We start from the raw sequence: 26,961 nt of genomic DNA, 5'->3' as shown, positions 1-26,961 counted from the left end.
TTAAATTCTTGAGCCAGTTACTGTGCAGGAGTGCCACTCCACTGCAAAGTGACCTTTGCACAGTCACTCCCCACCAGATGGGAAGTACTGATATGCCCTTAAACAGGAGGGCATAAACAGTCCTTTAACTTTTTTTTTTTTTTTTTTTTTTTTTTTTTTTTTTTTTTTAAATATCCTTGCAAGGCTAGTAACGCCTTGACCTTTCCAGGATCCTTACGCTCTTGTCTGTAGCATGCAATTCATGCAGTTGCTGACAATGATGGCAAGCACAGCTAGCCTTCTGGATAGCAAGCTGCTGTTCTGGTCAGCAGTTCATGAACTGTGTTCCATCTAGCCAAGAGGGGAAAGCCACCACATTTCAATTCAAATTTTGCTTGCGATTAAGAGACCCAAGAATATCCTCTAAAAAGCCAATGAATTTACGAGCAGTGCAGAACAGTTTCAACTATGCATCTGCTAACAGAACAAATAAAGAAAGTTATTTGCCTGAAGCGTACATGCATACTGAGAAATTCAACACATCACTAGAAAGTTCCAGGATCAATTCAATCCTCCCCACCCAAGCTTTTCTACCTCAAAACCCACAGAAATATAAGTACCGCAAGGCTTTCCTGATGTGATCAAACTGAACTGCACACTTACGGCAAACAGCTGATCAGGAGAAATAACAAAGGTACACAGGAAGTTTTTGTGTAACATCGTAAGATCCACCTTAATGTCTTAAGATTGTTGGACATGAGCTGTTATTTCGGCACAGTTTTTTCCACTGTAATTCCACAAGTCATAGAACTTTTATCCACTAAATTCATCTTCACACTAGTTAAGCCACATAATATTAATCAAGAAGTCTACAGTGTAGAGAACCCATTTGCTACTGCTGGATGTCTACTGTTCTATAATGTGGAAAATAAGCTTTAAACAAGGTGACTCTTACCCTCAGTGCAGTAGCAAAACTATTCTTCAAGTTGGTAGCTATGCTCATCAGCAAAGGTTCCCTACAGGTAATCATGGCCATCCCAGCAGTCAGGTTCCGCATCATATGATGTGCTGCTACACGCATTCGTGACTCTTCCGAATCCAGTGCAAAGTCCTTCCTGACTATCTGTTCACAAGTAGTCATGGCAATCTTAATGGACCGATCTACCACTGGATGGACCAGCTCTTGCACTGCTCGCTCTATAGCCTGCCGCACACACTGCTTCAACTGAGGGTGGGCCTGAAACAGTGGAATCTGGAAGAGGATTAGGAAAGTTAAGTTAGAAAAGACAAAGTAAACTAGAATCCCATCTGCCCTAGGTATCCACATTTTCCAAACTTTTAAATGTACTGTCACAGCTTATATACATTGTGTCACATTCCTGTGTTCCACATGCAGCTTATTATACTATCTATCTGATAATTCTGAGACTGGGGACATCTGACTGGTTTCTTCAAAAGTCTGAGCTGAGCACAATCCAAAGACTGAATTAAGAGCTAAGCCCCTGACTGGTCAGAATAAGCAAGGAAGCTTATTCTAAGCTGAAGTCTTGATGGTAACTGTCCTGAACTGACACTTATTGCCAGAAATAAATTAGATACTAACCTGTATGTCACAGTACCAGATCATCTGACCACTTGAGAGAGTTTGCTAACTAATGTAACTACTGATAACCCATAAAGTTCTCCATCTGACTCTTTGTTAGCACGCATCTTCGCCATGAAGTTTGAAAGGTGGCTCTCCAAGAAACTTCAGCTCCAACCTCAACTTGCAAGATGCTGCTTCCACCATCTGAGATCAGCGGTAATTCTAGTGGCAAGAATTCCTTCAGCAAATCAAATCAACCTTAAAACTTACCGTTGGATTTAGGGTAATATGTGGAGCCAACCCTCCTAAAGAGTAGACATTGATGTCATGGTAACTGTACTGAGGCTGCGGAGGAACCGTAGCTGTACAAGTGGTGCTGGTAGCTGGAGTTGTAGAAGCAGCTATAGAATATAAAAATGTTCATATCGAATGATTACTGAAAAGCAAGTGATTATAATGGAAGTCTATACTTCCCACATAAATCGACAAATGGTTAAGAAACAAAAGTTTTGCATTTTGACTGTAAAGCCCCCTAAACTCATCAAGCAATTTTTATTTTGCATTTCCCCTTTGTAACAAAATGCCTTCGCTACATTCTAGCGCAGACAAAGCAGTGCTGTTTCTTATATCTCAGTTTAAACCCTGACATCTCATTAACCGTCCGTTCTGCTGCCCTCCCTAAGGGGTAATTACAGGCAGCACACACAGAATTAGTCCTCAGGATGGCTTCTTTTCCCTTCCCATCAACACTGTTACAGATGGAGACATTACTTCATATTCTTCCTTTGAGATAGCATAACCTATCTTATTAGCACTTGCATAGTGTGCTTCTGGGCTCAATTTGAAGAGTACTTACTAGCTGTTGTGATGGGTGGTAGCTCTTCTGGCTGCTTCACATCCTTCTTTGGAGCAGATAGCTGCTCATCCAGATTTTTCAACCGATCTTTATCTTTCAGGAGACTTCCAGGTTTCAGCTCATTGATGTCCAGTGCAAGGTTCTTGCAGAGCACCTCAATCTCAAACTTCAGATTCAACTGCATGACAATTTCAGTTCAGGTTACATCACAAGGGGAGGGGGAAAAAAAAAAATCCCAAACATTTATTGGCCACACAATCCCCAAGCTTCCCATGCCATTCTACTCCCATGCCTTCTAGAGACTACACTACTAGTAACAATTATTCTGCATATGGACTTCACAAGAGCAAGTCCTACCAAATCAAGCAATGCCTAATCCTCTCCATGCTAAAGAAGTGAAACCAAATCTGTAGTCCTACACGACATCTTTCCCAACTGGTATGTCGAGAAAACCTCATGCTCAGTAAGTACGGGGTGGGGGCAGGGGGAGAAAAAAAAAAAAAAAAAAGAGAGAAAAGAAACTTTACTTTTAGATCATGTTCTTGATGCAGCTCAGCTAAAACATTCATAATGGCCATTGTCCACGGGTTTGGAGGCCTGAACACCTACAAGAGAAAAAGGAGAGCAGCGTTACAGAAACTTCTTGAACGCTTAACTTATGACCGGGAGGTTGTGAAACATGAACAGCAATGCATATGCACAGCCATGAAAAAGTGAAGTTGGCACAGCAGCAGTTAGGACTGAATTTAGCATTCTGTTTGAACGGAACTAGATCGGGAAGTGAGTTACAAGACTTGAACACTGAGCTAGAGCCACAATGAACTGTTCTTCCTGACAGATCCATTGTTCTATGCCAAACAGAACTGACGAGAGAGCTGATCAGGGACAAAAGGAACAAATCAAAGAATAAACTGATCCTAGAACCCCTTTAATGGCACCCCTCCATTTTTCAATAGAGTTCTGTTCAAGGATACCATAAGCCAACATCATCTATTTAGACTGCAAACATACGCAGGCCTGGTACTTTCCTCTCAAATCAGATCTCATTCACTTTTGAGCCTTTATATCCCTTTTCTTTCCCACCATGAAATTAAATCAGTTTTAACTTTGCAGAAAAGGCTAATTCATTTCTGCAACTTGTTTTGCCACTTGAGCAGTAACTCTGTCAGCGCATCTGAAGTCACTTACCACACTCCTGACACTGGATTCTAAGACTTTGGCAACAAATGGCACTACATAAAGCAGTTCCTGCTGTCCCTTAACATATGCTTCCAGAAGCAGTGATTTCACATCCAAATCCTGAAAAACACCAGCAACAATTGAAAAGCAGATGAGGGCAGAGAAAACAGCATGAACACTGCAAAAATTCTACTTATATACCATTTTCTTATAGGACAAAAGAGCAAGGTTGAATGAAGACAGCCCTTGAATTTTAAACTGCTAAGCAGTAGTTATTTTTTGAACAAAGACTTATAGATGGACATTTTTGCATGCGATTCCTTTAGTTTAGCAAGAACTTAACCACTAACTTTTCTGATAAAAAAAAGTTATCGAAAAGTCTTAGATGACCAAGTCTGGAATTATATTTTGAATGTCGCAAAGAATGAGATGAAGGCGACGACAGAATTTCCTGAATAACCTGCTACAACCTAATAGCTTGTGCCAAACAAAACTAAAAAAACAGAAGCTCACCGTGTGCAAGATGGGCTTGTTTTTAGCCAACGTAATCATTCCCAGCCAATGACCAAGGTTCTTTAACAAGGAACGGTCTGAGAAGTTGGCTGCAGCTTTATCTGATGTCAGTAGCACCTAATGAAAGAAACAATTCAAGCAACAGCTAGAAAATAATCATACACTCAAAGACAAACCAAAGAGCTCCTGTGACTTTAAGACAGCAGATACTGTTTTAGAGCACTAAGTTCTGAGTTTCAGTCACATTACAACAGAGATAGTCACACCAGGCTTCATCTCAAAACAGCAGCCCCATAAGTCTACCCTGTGACGATTTCAAAATTCCTTTCAAGAGGAACAAAAAGAGGGTTATGCTTTTCCAGACCTTACCAGTTACTCTATGACAGGATTGCTATGACTACTCTCTTTGCAAAGTATAACTTGTGAATTCTAGACAACAGGCAGACAACCCGTCCTCTTAATGCTTCAACAGACCTGAAGGCTATAACTTGCATTCCTTAGAAAACTATTCAATTCTTATTTCAAGACTTCTAATCACATCACAGCATTCTGCTGTTAGTTCTGTTCCTTTGCTTCAGAGTAGCATCAGCTGAACAGAGCAAGGTCAGCAATGCTCCAAAGGGCCAGGAAATTCTTTTGCACTACAGCGTAACCCATGGCAGCAAGAAATTCTACCAACAGGTTTAAAAATAGTGCTTGCCTGACAATCTTAGTTCACTCACTCATCTCTTCCAGGCTATTACTTCTCCCTCCTCCTCACCTTCATAAAAATTTAGAGTCTGCCTATATAAAGTGTCAAATGCAGACCTGCTCCCTAATTAGTCAATTAGGATGAACTCCTAGGTACATTCATGACTGAAAACAAGAATCCTAGTATTCATACAAGTGATCTGTAAGTAAAATATCTGTTTACTAGCTTACAATTAAAAAAATGGTCCATATTTGAAGGTCAGGAGCATAGTAAGCAAATGGCCTAAGGAGAACAGCAGAGCTTTAAACAGTCTTAAAAACAGAATAAGCATTAGAAAGCTTGCATTACACACCTTGATATTTCTGTAGGTTTCGTTCAGAACCATCTTATTAAACTCTGGATTCTTAAGAGTGTCAAGGAAGTTAGAATATAAGCTGTGAAAGTTTGGCTCAATACTGACTCTTTTCATGACAAGATACTGCGATACCCAAGGCATGAACTCTTCTTTCACTGTTTCCTTCAGCTCCTCAACCTGTCTCCACACAAGAGAAAAAAAAAACACCAAAGTTATGAGATCACCACAAACTTCTGGGGTCGGCTCTGTCCAACATATAGCCACATTTAGTCAACTGCTTTTAATAAGGTTTTTCATTTTCTTAAGAATAGCTTTGAAATCTGCATCTTTGATTATCTAAGGATTAGGTCTACCAGAAAAGACTTAATCATACAATGAGCGAGGTACAATGATTTACCTCTGCCCAACTTCTCAGCTTTGGTCAGCATCTGATGTTAAAGCTCTCTGTCCATAAGACAGACAGCAAAGGCAGCAGCAACACCACAGTTCAAAAAAAACAAAAAAACAAAAACAAAATAAACAAAAAACCCCCCACCTTTTACAGTTCAAGCTGAAATTCAGGGGAGTCCACCAGCTTAACCCTGCAATATCAAATAGTAGCCAGCCCATTTATGATGTGAATATTTGCTCAGACCAACTTGTATTAATATTTTCCAGTCCCTTCACATGACAACAGCATCAGAAAGGACTATCCAGCAATTATTTCAGTCACCTACTAGAAGCACTTTCCTGAAAACAAAGCCTTCAGACTTGAAACACTTAACTTTGGTTCAAAGGATTTGGCTATAGGAAAAAAAGGAAACCTGTAGGAAAAAGCCAGATGAAGAGTAGTTATCGTTACACCTGGCTCTCCTTTCCCTGAAAAGGGATATATCCAAACAAGTTCAAGCAGCAAGTAAAGGAAACTACTATTTCCTTAGAGTGTGCTTTTCCCAAACTTTTTGCAAAGTTGGAGTTTTTGTAGAAAGACCATCACCCTTCGCTTTAGAACAGACTTCCAAAAACAGATAATAAAACCAAATTTTATTAATGTTCTTTCATACTTGCCTTTTGTGTCATATTTGACTGAGACAGATTATTGAAGATGAAAGCAATTTTTTCCTGAACATTCTCTGGAGGTTCCACAATTCTCTCAGTTTGATCTGTTGCTACTAACAGCGTATCAATGTTAGTTGTATTAATGGAAGGCTGTGGCAAGAACAACAAGTTAAGAATGGACAACAGGAAGAGGCAACATCAAAACAAACTTTTGCTCCATTTTGTCAAGTGAAAAAAAAATGCTTTTTTGAGTTGTTTCAGGTCATATCTACTGTCTGATGTATTTTTAGCAGCACCCTAATCTAGTTAAGTGATTTTACTCTACAAATGGTGATCAATACGCAGCAGCAGAACAATGCTCTACCAAAAAATCCTTAATGTTTCCATTCATATATAATAGGTACCACTGCAACAGCACCCATTAGGCTAACAGCTTGCGTACACTGCTAGCACGGGAAAAGTCACAGTACGACAGTGAGTCTCCAGGAACACTTCAGTATTAAATTAAGAATGAGAAATCCCACAGCTGCATCTATGAGAAAGCATGCCAACCAGAAGTCACGGGAATGCAACCCGTGTTCTTACAGCTGCAGGCTGAACCCAAAGGATTTAGCGCTTGGTATGTTGCAATGAGGAGGAGAGAGAGAGTTTTATGCATCAGTCATGACTTCCATTTAAAATTAGGCAGTGTAAACTCCTCGGAATAAGAACTATTTACTCAACATAATGAGGCATGAAAGAAGTGTTAATGGCTACACTGTGAACTGTCCCTAAATAGTGGTTCATGACAATTCTGGCTACTGATTTGAGGAGTTTCTTTCAGTAGAAAACTATACAGAGAGTTCTGTGAAGCAAGACAAGACCTGACTTCACAGTTCATCAATTACCCTGCAGTAACAGCTCTGTACATCCTCAGCATACATGCGGGACCGCTCTTCCTCCCAAAACAAAGTATTCAGATCTTACTGTGGGGTAACCAACTGTGCCCGTGTACTTTCTGCACAGTAGCCAATACTATCAATCTGCCAACTGTGCAGTAACTCAGACTAGTTTAGAGTTATGTTTACGTAAGTGACTAAAGCCTAGAAAAATCTAATGCTGTTGAAACTGCTAGGTCAACTATGATTTTAAAATGTGCAATCCAAGGTCTTAAGCTCCAAGAATAAAAACTGCCAGCTAATTCAATAGTGCTGCTGCAAGTCATTAGGAAAAAACTATGGTTTTGTAATTATCTTGAGAATTAAACCCTCAAACAAATTTCTATTCAACTCCATAGTAATTTTATAGCTTCCTAATTAAAAAGTCTTTGCAATAAAAAGGGCTGGTCAAATTTAAGAAGGTTATATGCTTTGAATATAGAATACAGATCAAAAGGATCAGAGTTTGAAAACTTGCAATACAGAAATTCAATAGGCATTCTGTCCTCAGGTACTTAATCCAGATCAGCAATTTAGCACCTTTGCACCTCCAGCAAGGGCACTAATGTCACAAAAGGCTTACCGGCACATCTTTCTTGAAGCTGACTCCAGTTGGACGAGTGATTGTAATGGTTTTTGCAACAGTGGTGGTGGTTGAGGTGGTTACTATAGTGCTGACTTGGCCAGCAAGAGGAGCTTTTGCTGGAACTTGGGCCTGGGCCTGAGCCTGGGCAAGTGCAATACTTCCAGGGGTGGTGATTGAACCCTGCATCTTCACAGGAGGATCTCTGGACTGCTGTCCATATTCTATGTACTAAAGTAAGGTAAACAAGCACATACAGAAATTCACACACAGCAGAAGAACTATGGGCTGGGTTACAGCATTAACAATATAAAAGTTTACTGATAGCCTTTAAAATGCTTAACACCAATGCTGTTCAGGGAATCAGCAAAACACAGTTGAACCTCCTTATAAAGCACGTCTTGACACTGTTTACTTTCCTTGTTACTGGAGAAGGGCCTAAGCACTACCTCTGACTTCATTAGGTTGATGCCAAGTGTCACAAGGCTTGACATCATTAAAAAAAAATTTTTAGAGCACTACCCAGTAATTCCCACCCTGCAGATCTAGGAAAACAGAGCTGAAGAGGAGAAAGGATGTCAAACAAATGCATGAGTGTCAAGAGACCTGCTACAAAGCAGGTAAGAAGTCTTCCCCAAGGACTCCTTCAACAGCATAAAATGGTGTCAAGCTCACAATAAATATGCAGAAAACTGTTCTGTTTGTCCAACCTTAAATTTCTTACATCTTCTGAAATAACTCCACAGTAAAAAGTTTCTTCCCCATTGCAGTACATTTACCCAGAAATTTATAACACATCAGACAAAGCATACTGGTTCAAGCGATAAGTCTGAGACCTATAAGTGAAATAGAGACTGCTATTGGACTTCACAGCTTTTCTGAGCAGATAACCTCCCTCTACCTTAACGTCAGAGCTACCAAGTATTATTTTTGCCCATTTAGACTACGCTCTCAAGCACTGCCACTGAGATCACCTTTTTTATAATTCTACCATTGAAAGCACCTTTGAGAAGGATACAATATGATCAACACTGCTTTTACTGTCTGGACTACAGGATGTTTCCATTACTCTGATCAGACATTCAGGGACAAAATTCTTCTGACCCTTATCTTGATATTTTAGCAAGTCTGAGTAACAAAATGTATGCATACAGTTGAACACCCTCTATTTTACAAGAAAACCCAAAGTCCTTAAGGGACCAGAATGTGAACCTGGGGAAGCACTTTAAAACCTTTGCGCACAGCCACGTGTCCTGGCAGACAACACAGTCCGTTCAGGCATCTATCTACAAACAATCCAGATAGGCTTACAGAAACAGAAGAAGTACAAGTTAACACCCCACCCATCACATGGCAAAATCTTTAAGAAAAAGCATCTGAATCTTTCAATTGCTTGCAAGATATTACAAGGGTCTATTTGGTGTCTCTGTGGATGTGCACTGTCTAAAATTGTGACAGCTCAGACTATTTTTCCAGTGGAAAGGAGCAATATGCTCAAGAATATCTAACATCATAGAAAGCTAGTGCCAACATGAAAACACTCACCTCCTGTAAGTGATGAGGGAACTGTATAAAGTGACTAATAGAAGCCAAGTGCTGACAATACTGGGGATAGTCCTTCAATCTGTCAACAGACAAACTACGCATTAGTCAGAAGCACAAGCAGTGATCAAAAACAGTATTAAGGAGTAATACAAACATGACACTGGTATGTCACACTCGTATCAGAGCTGCTTCTGGACTATTTACAGTGGCTGTGCTATAAACAGTATTTTCTACACAGCAGTTTCTGTGGCAAGAACCATTTGAAATGGATTTAACAGCACAATACAAGGTTACTTATTCACAGTGACCCATCCTATTCTAAAGGTCTATACTTCTGACCGAGTACACAATTGCATTTGTATGCAGTGTTTTCAGTAAAATTACTAAGTAATTTGAAGTGTGGCTCACTATTTTAAACAGCAGATAAGAACAGCCCCTAATTTTCAAGACAGAAGCTTCACGTATGCATGCTAATTATTACAGTTCTGCTTATGAATGCTAGGCGCTACCATTCGTTTTGAGAGTAAAATCTTTAGGTCCCACTTAAAGTGAGTCTAAAGAAAAGGAGTAAGAAGGTTGTTAAGATTCAAATATGTCAGTCTTAAGTGTGTTTATTCATTTTGTTAGGCTAAGTTCACAACAGGATACCTAGCTATAAGCTGCAGCAAGCAACAGCTTTTATCACAGCTAAAATACTGCAGGGCAGATGAACTATGAAAGGAGAACAACAGAAGATAACATGTTCCTTGCTTATGATGCTTAGGTCCACACATTTCTAGTCACTAATTTCAAGAAGCTTTTCAATATTTCTCAAATTCAAGTATCTTATTCCAAAAAGGAGGTCTTCCACAGTGGGTTTACAATCCTGCCTACTATGACAGTCTGCCTAGAGAGTTTCTCCACCTGCAGTCCATTATGAGCTTGGTGAAAGCCTTTTTGTTCATTTTAAATGCTTCACTAACTGGACTTTCTGGAGAATTTCAGTACTTGAGTAACATTCTTTACAATCCTATACATAGCTAATGAAGAACATTCTGAGTGACAGTTGATTGAGATGTCACACTTGAGATTTGTGTCAAACTAAAGTCCTAAAGCAGAGTTCCTAGCCAGTCTTTCATTCACAATGCAAGTGACACTCCGTGAGGGCACACCTGTTAACAACAACCACACTCATTCAATTTCTAACAAGCTGGCAACTTCAGTCAATTCAACACTTGACTCAGTTCCAAAAACAAAGTCTGCTAAGTTGCTTCAGCATCTCAATTTGTTCCAGGTTTACACAGGCACTGCATTTAACATTTTTATATTGGGGGGGGGGGGGGGGGGGAGTTACCTTTTAACTAGCTCATTTTAACTCAGGTCAGCCTATCTCTGCAGTAATTCTCAAGTTTAAATGTACAAATTTCTAACATGTACAAGTAATCTCATATCACATAATTAGAGCAGGTCCAAGTTTAACAAAACATTACATGCACTGTTATAAGTATTATCAAAAAAACCACTCACCTATTTTTAAATCTATCTAGTGCAGCAATACCAAAATAGTACATTTTGGATGCAAAAGGCTTTCGTAAGGCTTCAAGAACATAGCGCAGGGCCAGGCCCAATGCCATATAAGTAACCAGTCCTTTCTCTATTATCCCACCAAAGAGGCAGGCTGTTATGTGCAGCTCTTTATCTGGGTATTGAGGAAAAAAACGGTATTCTTCAAACAAGTTCCTCAGCATACAGTTAAACACTTCACGTTCCCGTTTAATGTTGGAGTCCTTAAATCTCTGTAGCATCTCTAACACCTACGAAGAAATCAGAAACTGTTACCAACAGATTTACTTCAGTTTTGCCATTTTACACCTATAGGTTCAAGAGCACTTGTAACTACTAACATTAAGTTGCACTACTACAAGCCAGACTGCAAAATAACTGTTTCAAAGAAAAAAAAAAAAAAACCCCACTCATTTTAGCCAGCAGATTCTACAGCATAAGTTTCATCTCAGACTTTAGTCTTCTCCCCTTTCTTCTAAGCAACTGTCTTCAAATGAAACTTATTTCTGCCAATTCCTACTCTATTAATTGAATATTAATTTTTTCTAATTTTGAATGCCTTTCATAATTTATAACCATGCAAATACATTGCAGTAGACTTGAAAAGTACTTCAAAGAGCAAGTACATCACAGACTGATAATTACTCTAGTTGAGACTAATATTTTAGGGGTTTTACAACCAGTTTTTCCTCAAGAGATTCAAAAGAGCAGCTGATGACCAGCAATCAAGAAAAACTGCAAAATATGAGTACTGAAATGTACAAGGTGGAACTGACGATACTTTTGTATATGTGCAAGCTGTACCCATTTTTAGATATCGTAAAAACAAATATTCAAGAGTACAACTTATGCAGACTGCCTAAAGGGACACTTTAGCACTTATTTTGAATACACGTGCTTCCACTTCACATTCAGGTCATTCCAAGTTAGCAATCATTTTTAGCAGACTTAAATAGACTGTTTCAATCCTCAGTCCACAAGTTAAAGCTGAATGTAACGATCAGTTAAGAGTTTTCTATGTGTATTTCTAAAAATGTATGCTTTCAATTTATTTTATTTACTACAATGAAACAAAAAGCAATGTTGCAAGCATCTACCACCAGCCCTCTATCATTTTCCACTAAAATTAATACGTGAAGGAAAAATTCTTGTCAACTATACAGCAAGTCTCTAGACAGTTGACAACTGCTACAGAAGGAAACTCACCTCATCTACAGACATGGTCGGATGTGGTGGATGGTTATAAATACGTTGAAAGTAGCTGTTTGCCTCATCATCTATTTCTTTGCTAAAGTGCTGATTAGCCTCTGGCCACACCTGAGATAAGTCAGCTGTTAAAGAAAATGAAACAGGATTCATGCTCTGAACAACTTCAGTCAGGACTTCATCTAGCCCCTTTCAACTCTTTCACAGGTCTATACAGAATCTGCTTGCTCTCCTAAAACATATTTCATTTATCCTTTCAAGAAAATACAAATTGTTACTTAAACTCTGTTTTTAGTAAATTGTGTTTATGCACCAGAACTGAATCCTCAAGAAAGGATTAACCTCATGCAGCTGTATTCCTAGAACATACTGCATCTCAAGCTAACCTCAACTGACACCTAAATCAAATGAATGCAAAACAGACTAGAATAAAGCATGCTACACGACATTAACATGCAGACAACCTTTCACACAAACTTTCAGGCCAGCCAGTGAGCTTCAAGCAAATTCATACAGAATGCTCAAGCCCATAAAGAAAAACAACGGTCACTAAAGCTATCTCCATTGTACACCTGTAGAGACTTATAACTTTGCTTTTATGGAGGAGCTATCAAATAGGATAGATGTAGCAACAGCAACGTGGAAGTTCAGCATATGCCCTTCCTAAAGGCAAAGGCAAAGTCTGATTTTTCCTAAAGGCAAAGCCTGATTGCTTAAACATTTTGTTGTGAGCATACTTCAGAGGCATAAACAAGTTAGAGACTACAGGTTTCAGGGATCAAAATATTCCTCCCAAAAAAATCTTCGCATCAACTTGCGAGTCTATTTCTTCCCAATGCTGCAGTCTAATTCAGTGCTTCCCCTCTCAAGTTCTCTGCTGCAACATGACCTTACCCAAGTAGCTCTGATTAACACTGCTACAAAGAAACTTTTACAAGATGTATGCAATCCTCTGTAAAGAGCACAATAAGGCTTTTGCTCAAGACACAGCACAACAAAAAACAGAAACACATTGATCATGCAAATTCATAACATGTAGTATTTACTGTGCTAAACAGCTTTATTTATTTAAAACTCCCCTCCAGGCTACTTGGCAAGCTTTAGTATAGAAGTTTAGAAGCATCTTTTTCAGGCTAACGGCAGAATACAAGAGCCACATTTCTAATGTTTACCACCTACAGACCCAAGCCTCCCCTGAAGGAAATGCAGATTAACTGCAGACCACAATCACACCTCACAGTCACAGACAACACTACCACTTACAAGGTTTCATCTTACTCTGCTGGAATGTAGGTTGGTTCAGTCCAGATGTGCTCAGTTTCCTTTGCACGAATGGGTCATTGTTCACTGCAGGGAGGCCAAGGGCCCCAGTTCCTATACCAGTCAGGCTACCCGTAGTAAGACCACCTACTGAAGAGTAAGCAAGGCATTGGTCATCTCACTTGCACCCCCACAGTACGCACTTATCAGTCACAGCATCTTGCCATTCCCAGGAACCCAGGGCTATGCAACCTCCTAACTATCCAACATCAGGCAGTTTCATCTCAAGCAATTCATCTCTGCCCCACCCTAAAACAATCCTGCTAGTCTGTCAAAACACTCACCCTCCTGACACACAAACTTCCAATCCATTGCAGTTGCAACATTTTGAAGGGCTATTTCAGCGGTGACGTAGTAGTGAGGGCTGTATAATCCACTCCCACGCAGCACAGAACATTGTCCACTATTTCCAACCACGGCAATGACATTGTCCTAGCTCTATGTCAAAAATACAAATATTCTAACGACATAGCAGTACCTGGAAGCTGTGAAGAGAGTCCTCCAATGCCACTGAAACCTGTTGTCTGGTTCTGGGTGGAAAGAGGGGGAAACGCTTTTGCTGGTGACTGAGGAGTACTGAATGCAGAGCCCAAGTTTGGAGGGAAGCCTTGCATGCTCTGGGTATGAGGAGCAGCTGAGCCACCTAAACTAAGAGATGCCATTCCTGCAAGCGAGTCGATCTGAATGAAGAAAGGAAGATTATACAGACAGCCATAAACTGCAATCAAGCCCACTCTAGGCAGGTTTTGTACAAAGACAGCTATGTATTAAAACACTCCTGAGAGGAGTTTTTCTGCATGGTCACTTTAAATTGTGAAGTCTTCCAGATTACCCCAAAAGATCCGTTCATCTACAAAATGCCATATCACTTATTTCTCTACAATCCCATAAAATCCCACTCTATTAAAGGTTTTACAGAAAGGATGACTATTCCACAGTCTCTAGTTAAGTGTAACACAACAGTGAACACTGAGATAAGCAGCAGTGCTTAACTATTTTGTATTAGAGCAGTTTATGCTCTCCAGTTTGAGACCTCACCACATGATTTACAAAGGCTATTTCATGTCAAGCTTACAGACTATTTTCAACTGTTTGAAGGATCCCACCATGTCCAGTTTTCCTGGACATAACCTGAATGTAATCTTAAAAAAAAAAAAAAAAAAAAAAGAAAAAAGAAAAAAAAATAAAAGAAAGAAAAAAAAAAAAGCATTAAGATCTGGGTGATGAGTGGGAGGGAAGGCATAGTATCAGTTGACACAGCAATAAATTAAAAGCTCCTGACTGGGAACAGCAGAAAACTGCACTATGTATCCAAAAGATGACAGGACTGTAGACTAACATTTGCTGCTCTACTTGCTCACATCAAGTTTTTTGCAGCAGATTGCCAAGATATTTGGTACATTTGATGAGCAACTTCAATAAAATAACAAATCACTGGGAAACTGCTCTATATATTTAGCCTACATTATCTATTGATGCTTCAGACATTCTTAAATGCTGAAGTGCCACTATTTCACATGAAAATTTTTCATCATTTCTTAAAATCTGCCATTGAATGTAGTTGCTAGAAGCAAAACCTGTCTGTAACGTGTTGCTCCCAGAGGAGGAAGGGATGGTGAGTGGCAGGGAGTAACTTAAATGTACCTTGTTTTTAAAAGAGCAGTTCAGTTGAGAGCTGAAGAGCCCCAGTTATAACAAGTCCTTACGCTCTAGCACTGTTGCTTGGCCCGTGAAGCTACAAACAAGACACATCAGGTTCAAAGGCAGTGCTTAATCCTCAAAAATCTTAGTAAATTTTAGCACTTTAAAGAAACCTTCAGTTATTTTAAATAAGCCAAATCTCTATCACTCTTTAGTGCTCCCATCCTGCTATACTTCAGTTACTTCTTACAAACATTTGTGAAGTGAAAGAGAGCTCTGAACTATAACCCTCAGGCATTATTCTGTAGTTAACAAGTAAAATATCTAGACATGCAAGCATAAAAACTAAGGGAGCCAGATGATGTTTTACTTAATTCTGCTGAAAGAGCTCAACTAGTGAAGCAAAACTAATGCTAATCATCACCACTTCTGAAAATGCAGCATGTTATTTATCTACCTGCACAGGAGAGATGGCATCCAAGCTGCTAGCACTAGGTGGACGGCCTTTTGGCATGACTCCAGGTGGTGGCTGTCTAGCCTTGTTCATGACATTACTGCAGTTAGCTACCATGGTGAGGATCGTCTCCGACAGCTCCTGAGACACACTCCTGAAACAGAGGAGTAGGATAGTAAGAACACTCATGAAACTAACACCCCCTAATTTATATCCTCTTCAGAAAATGAGGCTGCATTTCAAACAGTTAGTTTATCAACATCCTATCGGAACTTTCAGAAATCCGTTCACAAACATCCATTTGGGATTACGTGACCGAAGTTCACTCCAGATTTATCTAGAAGCTGCAAAACAAACACAGCAGAAGATGCGTCTTATTTGCAAAGCTTGCATTCAACCTTGTCCCAGGAAAGATGGCTGTATTTTAAATAGAAAATTTAAGTCATCGATTTAAAAATTCATCTCCAATAGTATATTCCTTCAGTCATTTTCCAGTTGTCTTCTAGTCTACTTCTATGCCTCCAAAATATCCTTGGATTTTTAAAAAACTCAAATACTGCTCTACAGACAGCCAGACAAGTGCTGACTGATAGATAACATGCCCCAGCTTTCTACATGGTTTTACCAGCCCTCAGAACAGCAGATTAAGTACAATGTTCTTCCGCTAACTATTCAAGGAAATTTTATCAGAAAGCCAACAGAAAACTCAAACCTGGGCTTGAAGTCATTGTACAGTCAACAGTATTTCACACCTCCTTTCAAGTTATTCTAGACCAGACCACCAGGTTCCCAAACAGAAAGGAAAGATAGTGCTGCTGCTGACATACCCAACCAAAACCAACGCTAACATTTCCCCTCTGGAAAACACAGCCAACCTATTATCTGTGGCTTGCCTGAACTCCAGTTCTGCCATTTAGGTGAGTACAGCCAAAGCAGCAAATCCCTTCCTCAGTGCAACTACACCAACATATCTTCTGTTACTTTGTCAAATGGGCCATCATGCTCCACATCTTAATTGAATCTTCATGAGTTTTTACTGCACAGCTGTTGGGACACGGCGGGGGGGGAAAGGAAGAGAAGCTATCGTGACAACTATAGCAGGAAAGTTAAGTGCAGACTGGCCTTCAGTTTTGTGCAAGTATCACATTATGTTACAGACTACATAGAGGTAAAGGCTTCTGGCTGCTGTCTAAAGCCTGCGCTCCACTGTGTAGTGTGGGAAAAAGCACTACCGGGACAAATGGGAGAATCCAGGCAGATACTATACATCAGCAAGTTTACATATAGGGCAGCATGCATTCTATCAACTGCTTCACAAGCTGACTCTTTCAGATGTTTTAATATTCTCTCATAAGTGGCCAGATTAAAAAAGTGATCAGAAACCTACCTTCAAAATAAGCTCAAGCATGGAAATACTTGGATTTTTTCCTTAATTCGAATGTGAACAGAACTTGTATGTTTTTTCCAAAATGTCACCTACTTCTGTTACTCCTAATCAAGCTGAGAAAGCAAATTCCTTGGACAAAAAGTCCATCTCATTTTAATCACCTGGGGGTCACTAGAAGTCCTTTGGAAACAAAAGTCCTATATCTTCACGTCCGTCTCTGAATCCAAAGACTGTTAAAAAGCTGTATTACACAAAACCTTCATTTGTTTATAGCTGCTTCCCCCCTGCAAGCCATACATCTGCTATAAATGCCTAGCAAGATATTTCTTCTTTTTCGTCATTTCAGATATGGTCTGGGAAACAGTCTGGTCACACAGGAGTTGCCACAAGAAAGAGAGGTCTTTCTCTTTTAAGAAAGTGCAACCAGATCTGAAGACAGAGTTCTGAGCATAGCATGTGGTTGCTTCAGTATCTACAGCATGTATTTGCCTATGCCCCCAAACCACAGTTTCTGAGTTCTCAAAGCTTAAGTGTACATATTTAACAGGTAGGAAGGTACAGGCTTCTTCATGCAGGAGACACTCCCCATGGTCACACAATACTATAACTAACCAGAGAATGTGACTGGGGACCAAAGAGCTGAGTTCATACTCTTACTATCCTCAGCAGTAAGCTTACAGTTCTTAATCCTTTAATTCCACAGCATATTTTAGTAAAATAAATTCTAATCTGCTGTAGCTAGAACTAACTGATAATAATGGCAGTCCATAATGAAGTCTGAAAAAGGCTTGCAATTCTAAGCTTGCTGCTTACAGTGACCTGTTAGGCCACCCATTCTTTGGAAGGAACCACTAATTTTATGTCATGCCATCTAGACAGATTGAAGGTAATGTTTTATTATGTCAAGAGATACACTGCTGTATCAAAAGGCAAACAACAAAATATTTTTAGATAGCATAAAATCACCGGTTTTTTACAAAAGCTGCATTTGATACAAAGGGTATGAAGTAGGAAGTAGGTGGATATGTTTCTCTGTCAAACTACATCTTAAAGATGATGCTCACTTTTTCAAATTCTGTTAGATGCCTTTATATATATTTTTACATAATCAGAACAATTCCAGGAAGAGAACTAAGGAAAGCAGCAAAAAAGATAACTTTCTGAAAAATGAGAAAGGAAGAGAGACAGACCATAGAGTCAGTCAGCTCTAGAGGAACAAAAGCATCCACTTAACAGAAGCTCCAGCTGGCTGGAAAAAACAAGCTCACTATTCTTTCTCCCTACCTACATTCCCCCCCCACCCCCCCCCATTTGTGCAGTGAAATACTTTTTCCACAGAATCGCAGAATGCTTGAGGTTGGAAGGGATCTCTGGAGAGCAGCTAGTCCAACCCCCTGCTCAAGCAGGGTCACATTGCCCAGGACCGTGCCCAGATGGCTTTGGAATATCTCCAAGGATGGAGACTCCACCACCTCCCTGGGCAACCTGCTCCACTGCTCTCTGACCCTCACAGGAAACAAGTTTCTCCTTACCTTCAGACAAAACTGCCTGCATTTTAGCCTGTGCCTGGTGCCTCTCGGGCTATTGCTGGGCACCACTGAAAAGAGCCTGGCCCCATCCTCTTTGCACCCTCCCTTCGGATACCTAAACACATTGATGAGATTCCCTCCCCCTCAGGCTTCTCTGCTCCAGGCCGAACAGACCCAGCTCTCGCAGCCTCTCCCCACAGCAGACATGCTCCAGCCCCTTCATCCTCTTAGTAGCCTTTTGCTGCGCTCGCTCCAGTAGCTCCCAGTCTCTCGTGTGTTGGGGAGCCCAGCACTGGACACGGTACTCCAGCTGTGGCCTCACCAGGGCTGGGCAGAGGGGCAGGATCACCTCCCTGCACCTGCTGGCAAGGCTCTTCCTAATGCAGCCCAGGACACCATTGGCCTTCTGGGCCACAAGGGCACATTGCTGCCTCATGGGCAATGTGTCCTCCACCAGGACCCCCAAGTCCTTCTCTGCAGAGCTGCTTTCCAGCAGGGCAGCCCCCAGCCTGTCCTGGGCATGGGGTTTTTCCTCCCTAGGTGCAGGACTCCGCGCTTCCCTTTATTGACCTTCACGAGGTCAATCTCTGCCCATCTCTCCAGCCTCGAGGCCCCTCTGAATGGCAGCACAGCCCTCTGGGGCGTCAGCCACTCCTCCCAGGTTCGACTCAGCAGCAAACTTGCTGAGGGTGCACTCTGTCCCTTCATCCAGGTCACTGAGGAAGAAGTTCTCATTTCTTTTCATATTTGTTTACTCTTTCCGATTTCTCTTTACTTTACTCATATAAACCACCTCCACCACTAGCCTTCCTATGTTCTCCCTCAGCCATCTAAGCCCTCCCCAGCAAAGCATTTATCACCTTCTCCTCAGACAGGAGCCAATATGCAGGCAAGGAGAAAAAGCTTTTTCATTCTCCTAGGCACAGGCAACCAGAAGCTTCTTCCCTTCTTGAGGCAGTGACTGACAAGGGATGACCATTCTCTACACCGGCAAACATGGGACTATCCTGAATACCGCTGCAGGAAATAGGTACTACTGCTGCTTTTCAGCTCAGCCTGACTTCTTGAGGTGGAAGATTTTTCTTATGCAGTTTGTTACAAAACCTCTGAAAGAGCGATTCACACACTCATTTAATAAGGTAGCCTGCAGCAGCTACAGTCACCCTGACTTCATTTTAAAAACACCGCAAGTAAGGAGAACACTTGCTTCTTTTTGAAGCCTCACTGCTATGTACCACAACTGCAGAGCTCACCGATGATAAACAAGCTGCCTAAAAATAAAGATTCTCAGAAGATGCAGCATCTTAGCAGCTAAGAAAAGAGTCTCCCTGGTCATGTAATGGAACAAGTAATAACTACAACCTAATTAAAGAAATTGCTCTTAAATCAACTACCTATAATAGCAGATTTCAGCTGGTGTAGTGGAGTTACCCTTTCAGCCATACTTAATATTTATTGTGATTTTAATCTTCTAATCTTTACAATGCCTATTTCCATTTGTGACTGAAACCTAAACTAATCAGAATGATAGCATCATGAAGGAAATCTAAGTATTTTCTCTTTACAGCTTAAAGGGAATAACTAATGGAAAATGACTGCAAGTAGGTCACATTCTTGCATAAAAGGGAATACAAGGAGCCATAAGAAGAAACAAAAAGCTGAGAAAATTGTGCCAGTAGAGAACTGGTGGCTTTTGGAATTAAGTGAATAAATAAAACTTGGTAACACATTAAGATTCAGAACACAGTGAAGTTAGATGCAAGTCAAGTCTACAGTTAACTATTAAATCTCTAAAGCGTGGACAGGGTAACAGGCAAAATTAAGTTAACTTGTGAACTACAGCCCTGGAACAAGATGCATTCCCAGTTGAAAAGTAAGTGATCTTCTCAGGCCAAAAGATGGACTACAGAATACGGTTCAGAAAGAACGTTTCAACAGCATTTTGAAGTTTAACTGCAGTGGTCCCAGTAGAAGTCAGCAGAGCCTTTTCTCCTAAAGTCTTCCAGGTACCTCCTCCATTCCCTTCCAGTTGAAATACTAATCATGACAATGATTCGTGTTGATACTCATTTCCTGGTGTCTACGTGAGAACCAGCAACCTCTTGTGTACCTTTAAAGATATTTCTTACATCTGTCAAGACACCAAAGGATACATTTTGGGATGCAACAGAGGCCTTAGATCAGGTAACATGCACTCCCAACACACCAGCCCCTTTGAGGGCCAAAGCTTAAGGCCAAAACCAGCACCACCACCAGCTTCCAGCCTCTGGCTCGTATGTCACACTGCAGAAGCCTAATTTATCTTTTTGAAAGATTACCACAGTTGAATAGCATCCTGATCTGACAGTATCAAGAAGTGACACCACTTTTATATTTTTCAATATTTAGTCATTTTTAAACATTAACACTGTATTTCAAAATTGCTTTGTCCAATTTAAGTTTCCATTAGCCTTTCCATGGTCTATCGCTCCTGCTAGCAGATGGAACAGCTCTCTAGGACCAGCATTTTTTCCTTTTGGACTTTAACCAAACTGAACTACAGACAATCTTAGATACTTTCCATCCTTTGACTACCTTTTGTGACTGCCAGCATTTCAAATAAAGACAATGGTAGTTACACATTTCTGGTTTCAGTCCCAATTAAGTTACAATCACCAACTTTTTCCGTACACTGCCGCAAATCCCTAAGGATTGCATTAGCCCTTTCTGCTAGGGTAACAGCCACTCACACATAGAGGCATCTGCTTACTGCAATTGTGAAATCCTTCATACAATCGCTGTTTTCCAAGATGCCTTCTCATTCTGTAGTTATGGTCTATATTCATTTTTGTCCAAATTACAGCCCTGTATATAGTCATTAGCAAGCCAATATCTGACTAACTAGCCATCCCACAGTTACCAAGATCACATCATCTGTTTCCTTATAGAGACAAGAACGCTCTTGCAAGCTCTTGCGACTAAGCCTATAACGGAAGTTTCACCGCGAAATTAAATACGCTACTGAACCTAGCCATGCAAGCTTGCATACTCTCCATGACTCCATTCTCCATATGAAATTCCAAAATAGCTGTGAACACGCGCAATACAAGGCCGACAACCAAGTTTCAAGCATATTACACATTCACAATACGCGAGGTAATCCTTACCCAGCACAAGCTTGGAGACAAGCCAACATAGTTGCCAAGGTTTCTGGAGGAAGTTGAGCACTTTTGGGCTGATCTTTTTCTGGAGCCAGGCCACCCAGGATCGATGGACATCTTCTCTTTAAGAAAGTCATGCAGGCCTGGATGAAGGGCTCCTGAGGAAAAAGTGTTATCTTAATCTCCCAGACTGCATCCAAGACACTTTTTCAAACTTGGCAATTGCACGGTGGAAAGAATCACACTAAGCTATTATAGTTCAGTGAAAGTGTTGAACTATGAGACCATGGACACTTTCCACAACTTCAACACTACTTATAAAATTGTTAAAAGTGACTTAAGTTAGTCACTGATAATAGAGTGCAGAAATAAAGAGAAAAATCCTGCTTTACCCCATGCTCCCGAATTTTATCTGTGAGCCATTTGTCAAGTTTGAGGTATTCCCGTCGAGAGGCAAGTGCAGCAAGGTCAATAACAAAGGCAAATGGAGTACCATTTAGCAGCATTGACAAGGCCTAAAGAAAAAAAATTAGAAGACTACTAGTGAAGACACAAGGATATCCTTCTTCCTTTTCTTTCTAATCCCCATGTACTTTTTAGCAAGAAGTTTTGCTGCTATGCTTTCTTAGTCAACAAAAAGATTAGTACTATTAGCTTCACTTATAGCTCACTTTAACACAAATAAGCAAGAGCTCTAGTTCTGAAAGCACGGTTCTACCGTCTTGAAGTGACCTTGTGCTTGTAGTTTTAGGTTCCTTTACATGAAAATCTACCAGCAAGTGGCCAAGAGCTACCAAATTTCCATGGCAACAAAAGGAATCAAAATAGCCTAGCATCTCCCTGCAAACACAACCCAACCACTTCAGAGCCACCTTGAACACATCTGTTCAAAGTGCTCATCTTTGAGTACAGTAACAGATGTGACAAAACTGATCTGAAGCAGCAGCTGGCGCTCTTGCACTTTGTGTCACTCAATTATTTTGCATCTTTAACAGGTGATAAAGGCCTCAAAGAACTTGGTCACATTTTCCAGTCTCTTCTGTGAACTTGTAAACAATTGAAGAGCTAGCAGTATTCTTAAGAAAGCCACTTCTGATTAAGCTCAGCAGTGCCACCTTTACACAACTTTCTGAAGAATATTTTCTACGTTACCATTTCAAAGGTATTCAAAGTTTTAACAGTTGAAACGCTTCCTGAATTTAGAGCATGTTCATACAGCAAGCAGCTGAGTTATACTGCTTACTGAGATGTTCGTCAGCTAAGCCATAGTAACCAACTAATGTAGGTACTCTACTGCAAACACCAAGTAAAACTGCCTTGGCTTCACAATTGGGCAGGCTAGAAAGCCCTGTAGTCGGATGCCACAACTCAGCTCAAGAGCACTTACAAGCATGTGAACATACACACTTTTAAGACTAGGCACAGCAACAACTTAACTCAGACATGTTTAAACAAAGCAATCCTTACTAATTTAGTCACATGTAAGCTAAGCTTAGCTTTGTTATAAACTGAACAAGTCTGCACAAGACACCAGAGCTAAAACGATGACAGCGTTTTGCAAAACTTACCTTCAAGTCTTGCGCCACATCAAGAATACGTGACAATTTTGCCTGGTCATACTGCTCCCCTCTCATGTACCATTCTGCCATTGCATGCATGATAAGCTGGCGAATCGAAGGAGACTGACCCTAAGGAGAATTAAATTAGGATTGTACTTCAGGCCTCCAGGGAAAAGATCAGCTATTTAAATACTAAGTAGGATATTTCACCTCTAAATCTTAACATGCAAACATATTTACTCTCTGGCTTCAGAATTCAGTTTCTTATTCTGGCTCTTATCATGAGATAATAAAACTACTCAGGAGCTTACAGTTAAGGATGTAGAATGACTATGAATGATGAATATGTACATACCCCATGTCACTCCTACCACTGTACAAGCCTAATTCCTCTCAACTGCAGAAAAACGGCTTTTGACATCTATGAACCATTTACAGAACTTTACGCTTGCATTGCTCTCATGAAGCAAGAGTTGCAACAACACGGTTAAAAAAAACGACAATTATCTCGCTCTCTGCTCACATAGGGGCAAAATTTCAATTACAACACGAATAAGATTCTGACCACAGCAAGGGTTTTGTGTAAGGTTCCCTCACTGGGGGAAGCCAGACATCCTCAAGTTGTAGAGCAGCACCATGACACACAGTATTATTCTGCACTTCTAACTGTACCCTACAGTGCTGAAAAATTGCATAATCTGCCATTTCAAGACCCTATGCAACAAAATACATCGCCTCAAACCCAAATACACAATCAGCCCCCCCTCCAGTCTTCAGTTTAAGATTTTTATCAGGAAAAATATAAAAAGTTAGTAGCACTTCCATGGTTAGCTAGCAACCAACCATGACTTCACATTAACTGTGGACCAAGACATTCTGAGGTCAAGCTTCAGTGTGGACCAAGACACCCTTGAGGTCAAGCTTCATATTGTCAACTCTACTGTGCTCGAGCAGAAGATGTTTTCTAATGCAAACTTCCTCCCACTCCCCACCCCAGAGGCTTCCTCTGCCATAAGTTTCTTCCTATGACTCACATTTGCTTAACTACCAGTGGAAACAATGATGAAGGCTGTACTTTAAGAAAGGCAAGTCCATAAAAGCCTACTTGCTTATCCATTAAAAGGACAGGGTTGGCCTATACACTACCCTGTCTCTGCAAGGAACATCTCCTTTAAGAAAGTCTGTGACCAGTCCTACGTTTTCAGATAACACCCAAAACTTTCTATGATATAAGCAGTTTCATTATTCCTAGAATAGCCTCCCTCTTTCAGCAAGCACAATGGAGACTCTTTCATTTTAAGCCTTCTCATTTCTTACTGCTTGAAGCTTCTATAACCTCAACATGTTTTTAATTTTTTGCTCATCTTGTTAAAAGTATACATATTTTTTAACTTTGATCTCTACATCTTTCCTGGAATATTAGCGCAGTGAATTCTGACTCCTTTTTGTTCTGAATAAATTTCCCCGAAGAGAAGCAAATTGCTGTGATTTGCTTCAAGGGGGGGGGAGAGGGGGAAGGGGCAGGAACAATCCATTATTTTGCATAAAGTGCTGATAATTCACCTCTTGAGTTTTAAACTTTGCTGTCCATAAGCAAATACAGGCATTGCTGTTCTAACTGTACAACCAATTTAACAAGCTTCCAGTTACATGAACAAACTACAGGCACGTTCAGTGAAAACACTTACCTGTCCATGCCATGCATAGTGCAAAATGATGGCAGAGTTGGGATGGTTGCCAAGGAAAATTGGCATGAGCGTGGAGATGAGTTCATGGCGCAAGGTATGCCAGGAAGTGTTGATCTGCAATAAGGCCAATACCAACATATCTGGGCAGTGCTTGATAGGAAAACTGAAGAGCTGCTTAACCTGCTCATACTGTCCCACTTCTGCCAATCGTAACAGAGATTCAATCAAATCCAGGCTCTTCCTAACAAAAACAAAACAAACAAAACAAACAACCCCCCAAAAATTAAATAGTAGTTAACTTGCAGGATCCTGGATTCAAGCATTTTGTAGCATGAACTGCGAGACAATATAAACTAGCACCCATTGCAAGCAACTTAGAGCCTAACAATGGAGCTCCTATCGCATACAGTTATGCCTATAGGAACATTCTTAAGAAATGTAACTCAGATTTTACAAAACAATAAGAGATCAAGAGCTGCTTATTTTGTTAGGGAAGGAGATCGAACACCAATGACAAAAAGTTTAGCTTGAGGTGGGTCACCTGGACAATTCAACCTGAAACACACTTCTAGCAAGGGAACTCTTTCTGCACCTCACAGTCCCCCTCTCTGAAGCTTGGAGAGAATATTCTACCTGCTTTGTCTACTTCACAGATGAGTAAACTTTGCCATCTTGTCCCACTTTGCCCATATGCTTCGATTCCCTATTTTGGGCCATATTACAGGAACAGAAGCAAATCTTCTCGGAAATCAGCTATATAACCTACAGACAGAAAAATGCAAGCGGCTTTCAACTGTCAATGCCTAGATATTAACCTCATGTACTGTGTCAAAAGACAGGATGTAATGGTCAGCTCAGAAAAAGCTGTACTATTCAGCTTTGCGCAGTAACTGAGCAACAGCTGTATAAATTTACTATTTAAAACACACAACTTATTTCATATAAATGGAGCAAGTTTCTCTAATGTCACCCTAGGAAAGACAGCTGAAATTCATATTTACTCTACCCCTCCTCTCAGGCTCACAGCATCTGCCAAAATATATTAGTAGGAATTCTCCAGACAACCAGAAGACTCCAATAAAAGCAACAACTTGCAGTACATTTTCAGATATTATGGAAGTACATAGGAAGTTCTGATAATACAAGAGCTTTCACCAATCAAGCATGGAACGAGTACTAATGGCTGATCTACTGGAATGTACACATAGCTACAGTAACTGATGCTGCATGAAGATAAAGCTGTATTTGACTGGAGAAGTAATCTTACTCTGTATCTAGGCAAGAAAAGAAGTTGGGAGAGGAGGTTTACCATGTTGCAATTTCTCGATTGTCATCCTCTGGTGGTGCTTTCAGGATGTCTGTGGCAACAGTATGACAAGGGTAGTCAGCAAAACAGAAGATGTCAGGGTTTATGAGGGAATGCTGAATGAAGGAGAGCTGGAATAAATGATATCAAAAATAGTTTAGGTCTTTAGAGTTTCAGGTTTTACTTCATCAACTCATGCATTTCCAAGAGGGATACAAAAATCAACAGATGCTGTAGAAATGAGCCAAGACTTACTATCAGTGTGTTTTACATAAGACTGAACTTCACTAGAGTAAGAATTTCTCCTCAGTATTTCTGAGGGTGACAATCACAGCTGTACCAAGGGAACCTGTTCATAGAGTCATGTTTTGCAGGCAAAGCTCTAGCCTTTTTGTGTAACCAGGTAAAAGCCTCAGAACACAGACATTACAGAACAATTCCAAGCCCAGCTGCAAATCAGAACACTATTAAAAATGAAGACAATGTCACAGAAGCAGAGTAAGTGAAGATGAACTCCTCCCAAACAATGCAGAGACAGTTCAATTAACGGATGGTACGTTAGTAATATACCTGAGTCCTATGCCTTCTAGGCCAATGATTATATTGTTAGTTCTCAAATTTGCTTTGTCTAGAAATTAGGTTTTTCATTACCAACCTGCATTCTCCATTCCAGAAGTTCAGCAGCTTTAAGTGTTGAATAGGTAAAGTTAAAACACCGGTAAGCCTACCTGGCCCTCTGCGTGTTTCCAAGGTCTATATATGGCGTTAACTGGGAAGACTTCCATGCCTAGCCCTCTCTGGATCCCAAACACCACAATCTGCAAGCCCTTGCTGTCACGAATCTGAAATCCTGGATGGTCCAATTCATAGGTTACCACTTTGAAGTCCAAACTAGGATTCTGCAACCAGTAAAAACAAGAGAAATTTGTCAGCCTTAAGCATTAGTCT

General features: G+C 40.4%; 1 protein-coding gene and 2 non-coding genes across 11 annotated transcripts in view; all 3 read right to left on the bottom strand.

The window, feature by feature from the left end:
* The window catches only part of CNOT1 (CCR4-NOT transcription complex subunit 1), a 64,575-nt gene that overhangs the window by 17,730 nt on the left and 19,884 nt on the right, over nt 1-26,961 (bottom strand). For 3 of the 9 annotated variants that reach the window (XM_026107372.2, XM_026107377.2, XM_064519440.1), the window contains exons 11-31: nt 26,742-26,912; nt 26,017-26,144; nt 24,708-24,948; nt 23,029-23,148; nt 21,853-21,975; nt 21,467-21,618; nt 15,408-15,558; nt 13,788-13,989; nt 13,253-13,399; nt 11,990-12,114; nt 10,748-11,034; nt 9,242-9,320; nt 7,697-7,927; nt 6,206-6,346; nt 5,156-5,335; nt 4,113-4,229; nt 3,609-3,719; nt 2,948-3,025; nt 2,421-2,598; nt 1,835-1,965; nt 935-1,231 (exon numbers count right to left, since the gene is read on the bottom strand). In XM_026107372.2, coding sequence (XP_025963157.1) covers nt 935-1,231; nt 1,835-1,965; nt 2,421-2,598; nt 2,948-3,025; nt 3,609-3,719; nt 4,113-4,229; nt 5,156-5,335; nt 6,206-6,346; nt 7,697-7,927; nt 9,242-9,320; nt 10,748-11,034; nt 11,990-12,114; nt 13,253-13,399; nt 13,788-13,989; nt 15,408-15,558; nt 21,467-21,618; nt 21,853-21,975; nt 23,029-23,148; nt 24,708-24,948; nt 26,017-26,144; nt 26,742-26,912 — 3,390 coding nt within the window. The remainder of the gene's footprint in view (nt 1-934; nt 1,232-1,834; nt 1,966-2,420; nt 2,599-2,947; nt 3,026-3,608; nt 3,720-4,112; nt 4,230-5,155; nt 5,336-6,205; nt 6,347-7,696; nt 7,928-9,241; nt 9,321-10,747; nt 11,035-11,989; nt 12,115-13,252; nt 13,400-13,787; nt 13,990-15,407; nt 15,559-21,466; nt 21,619-21,852; nt 21,976-23,028; nt 23,149-24,707; nt 24,949-26,016; nt 26,145-26,741; nt 26,913-26,961) is intronic. The other 6 variants (XM_064519442.1, XM_026107379.2, XM_064519441.1 and 3 more) reach the window with 3 other exon arrangements.
* Nucleotides 4,672-4,809, bottom strand: LOC112987473 (small nucleolar RNA SNORA46). Its single transcript, XR_003260274.1, has one exon. It is a non-coding gene; the product is annotated as a small nucleolar RNA SNORA46 (small nucleolar RNA).
* LOC112987474 (small nucleolar RNA SNORA50) lies at nt 14,946-15,081 on the bottom strand. Its single transcript, XR_003260275.1, has one exon. It is a non-coding gene; the product is annotated as a small nucleolar RNA SNORA50 (small nucleolar RNA).

The sequence above is a fragment of the Dromaius novaehollandiae genome, chromosome 13, assembly GCF_036370855.1.
Source record: "Dromaius novaehollandiae isolate bDroNov1 chromosome 13, bDroNov1.hap1, whole genome shotgun sequence".
NCBI lineage: Eukaryota > Metazoa > Chordata > Aves > Casuariiformes > Dromaiidae > Dromaius > Dromaius novaehollandiae.
The sequence above is the reverse complement of the archived record's forward strand: the minus strand, read 5'-3'. Positions and strand labels throughout refer to the sequence as shown.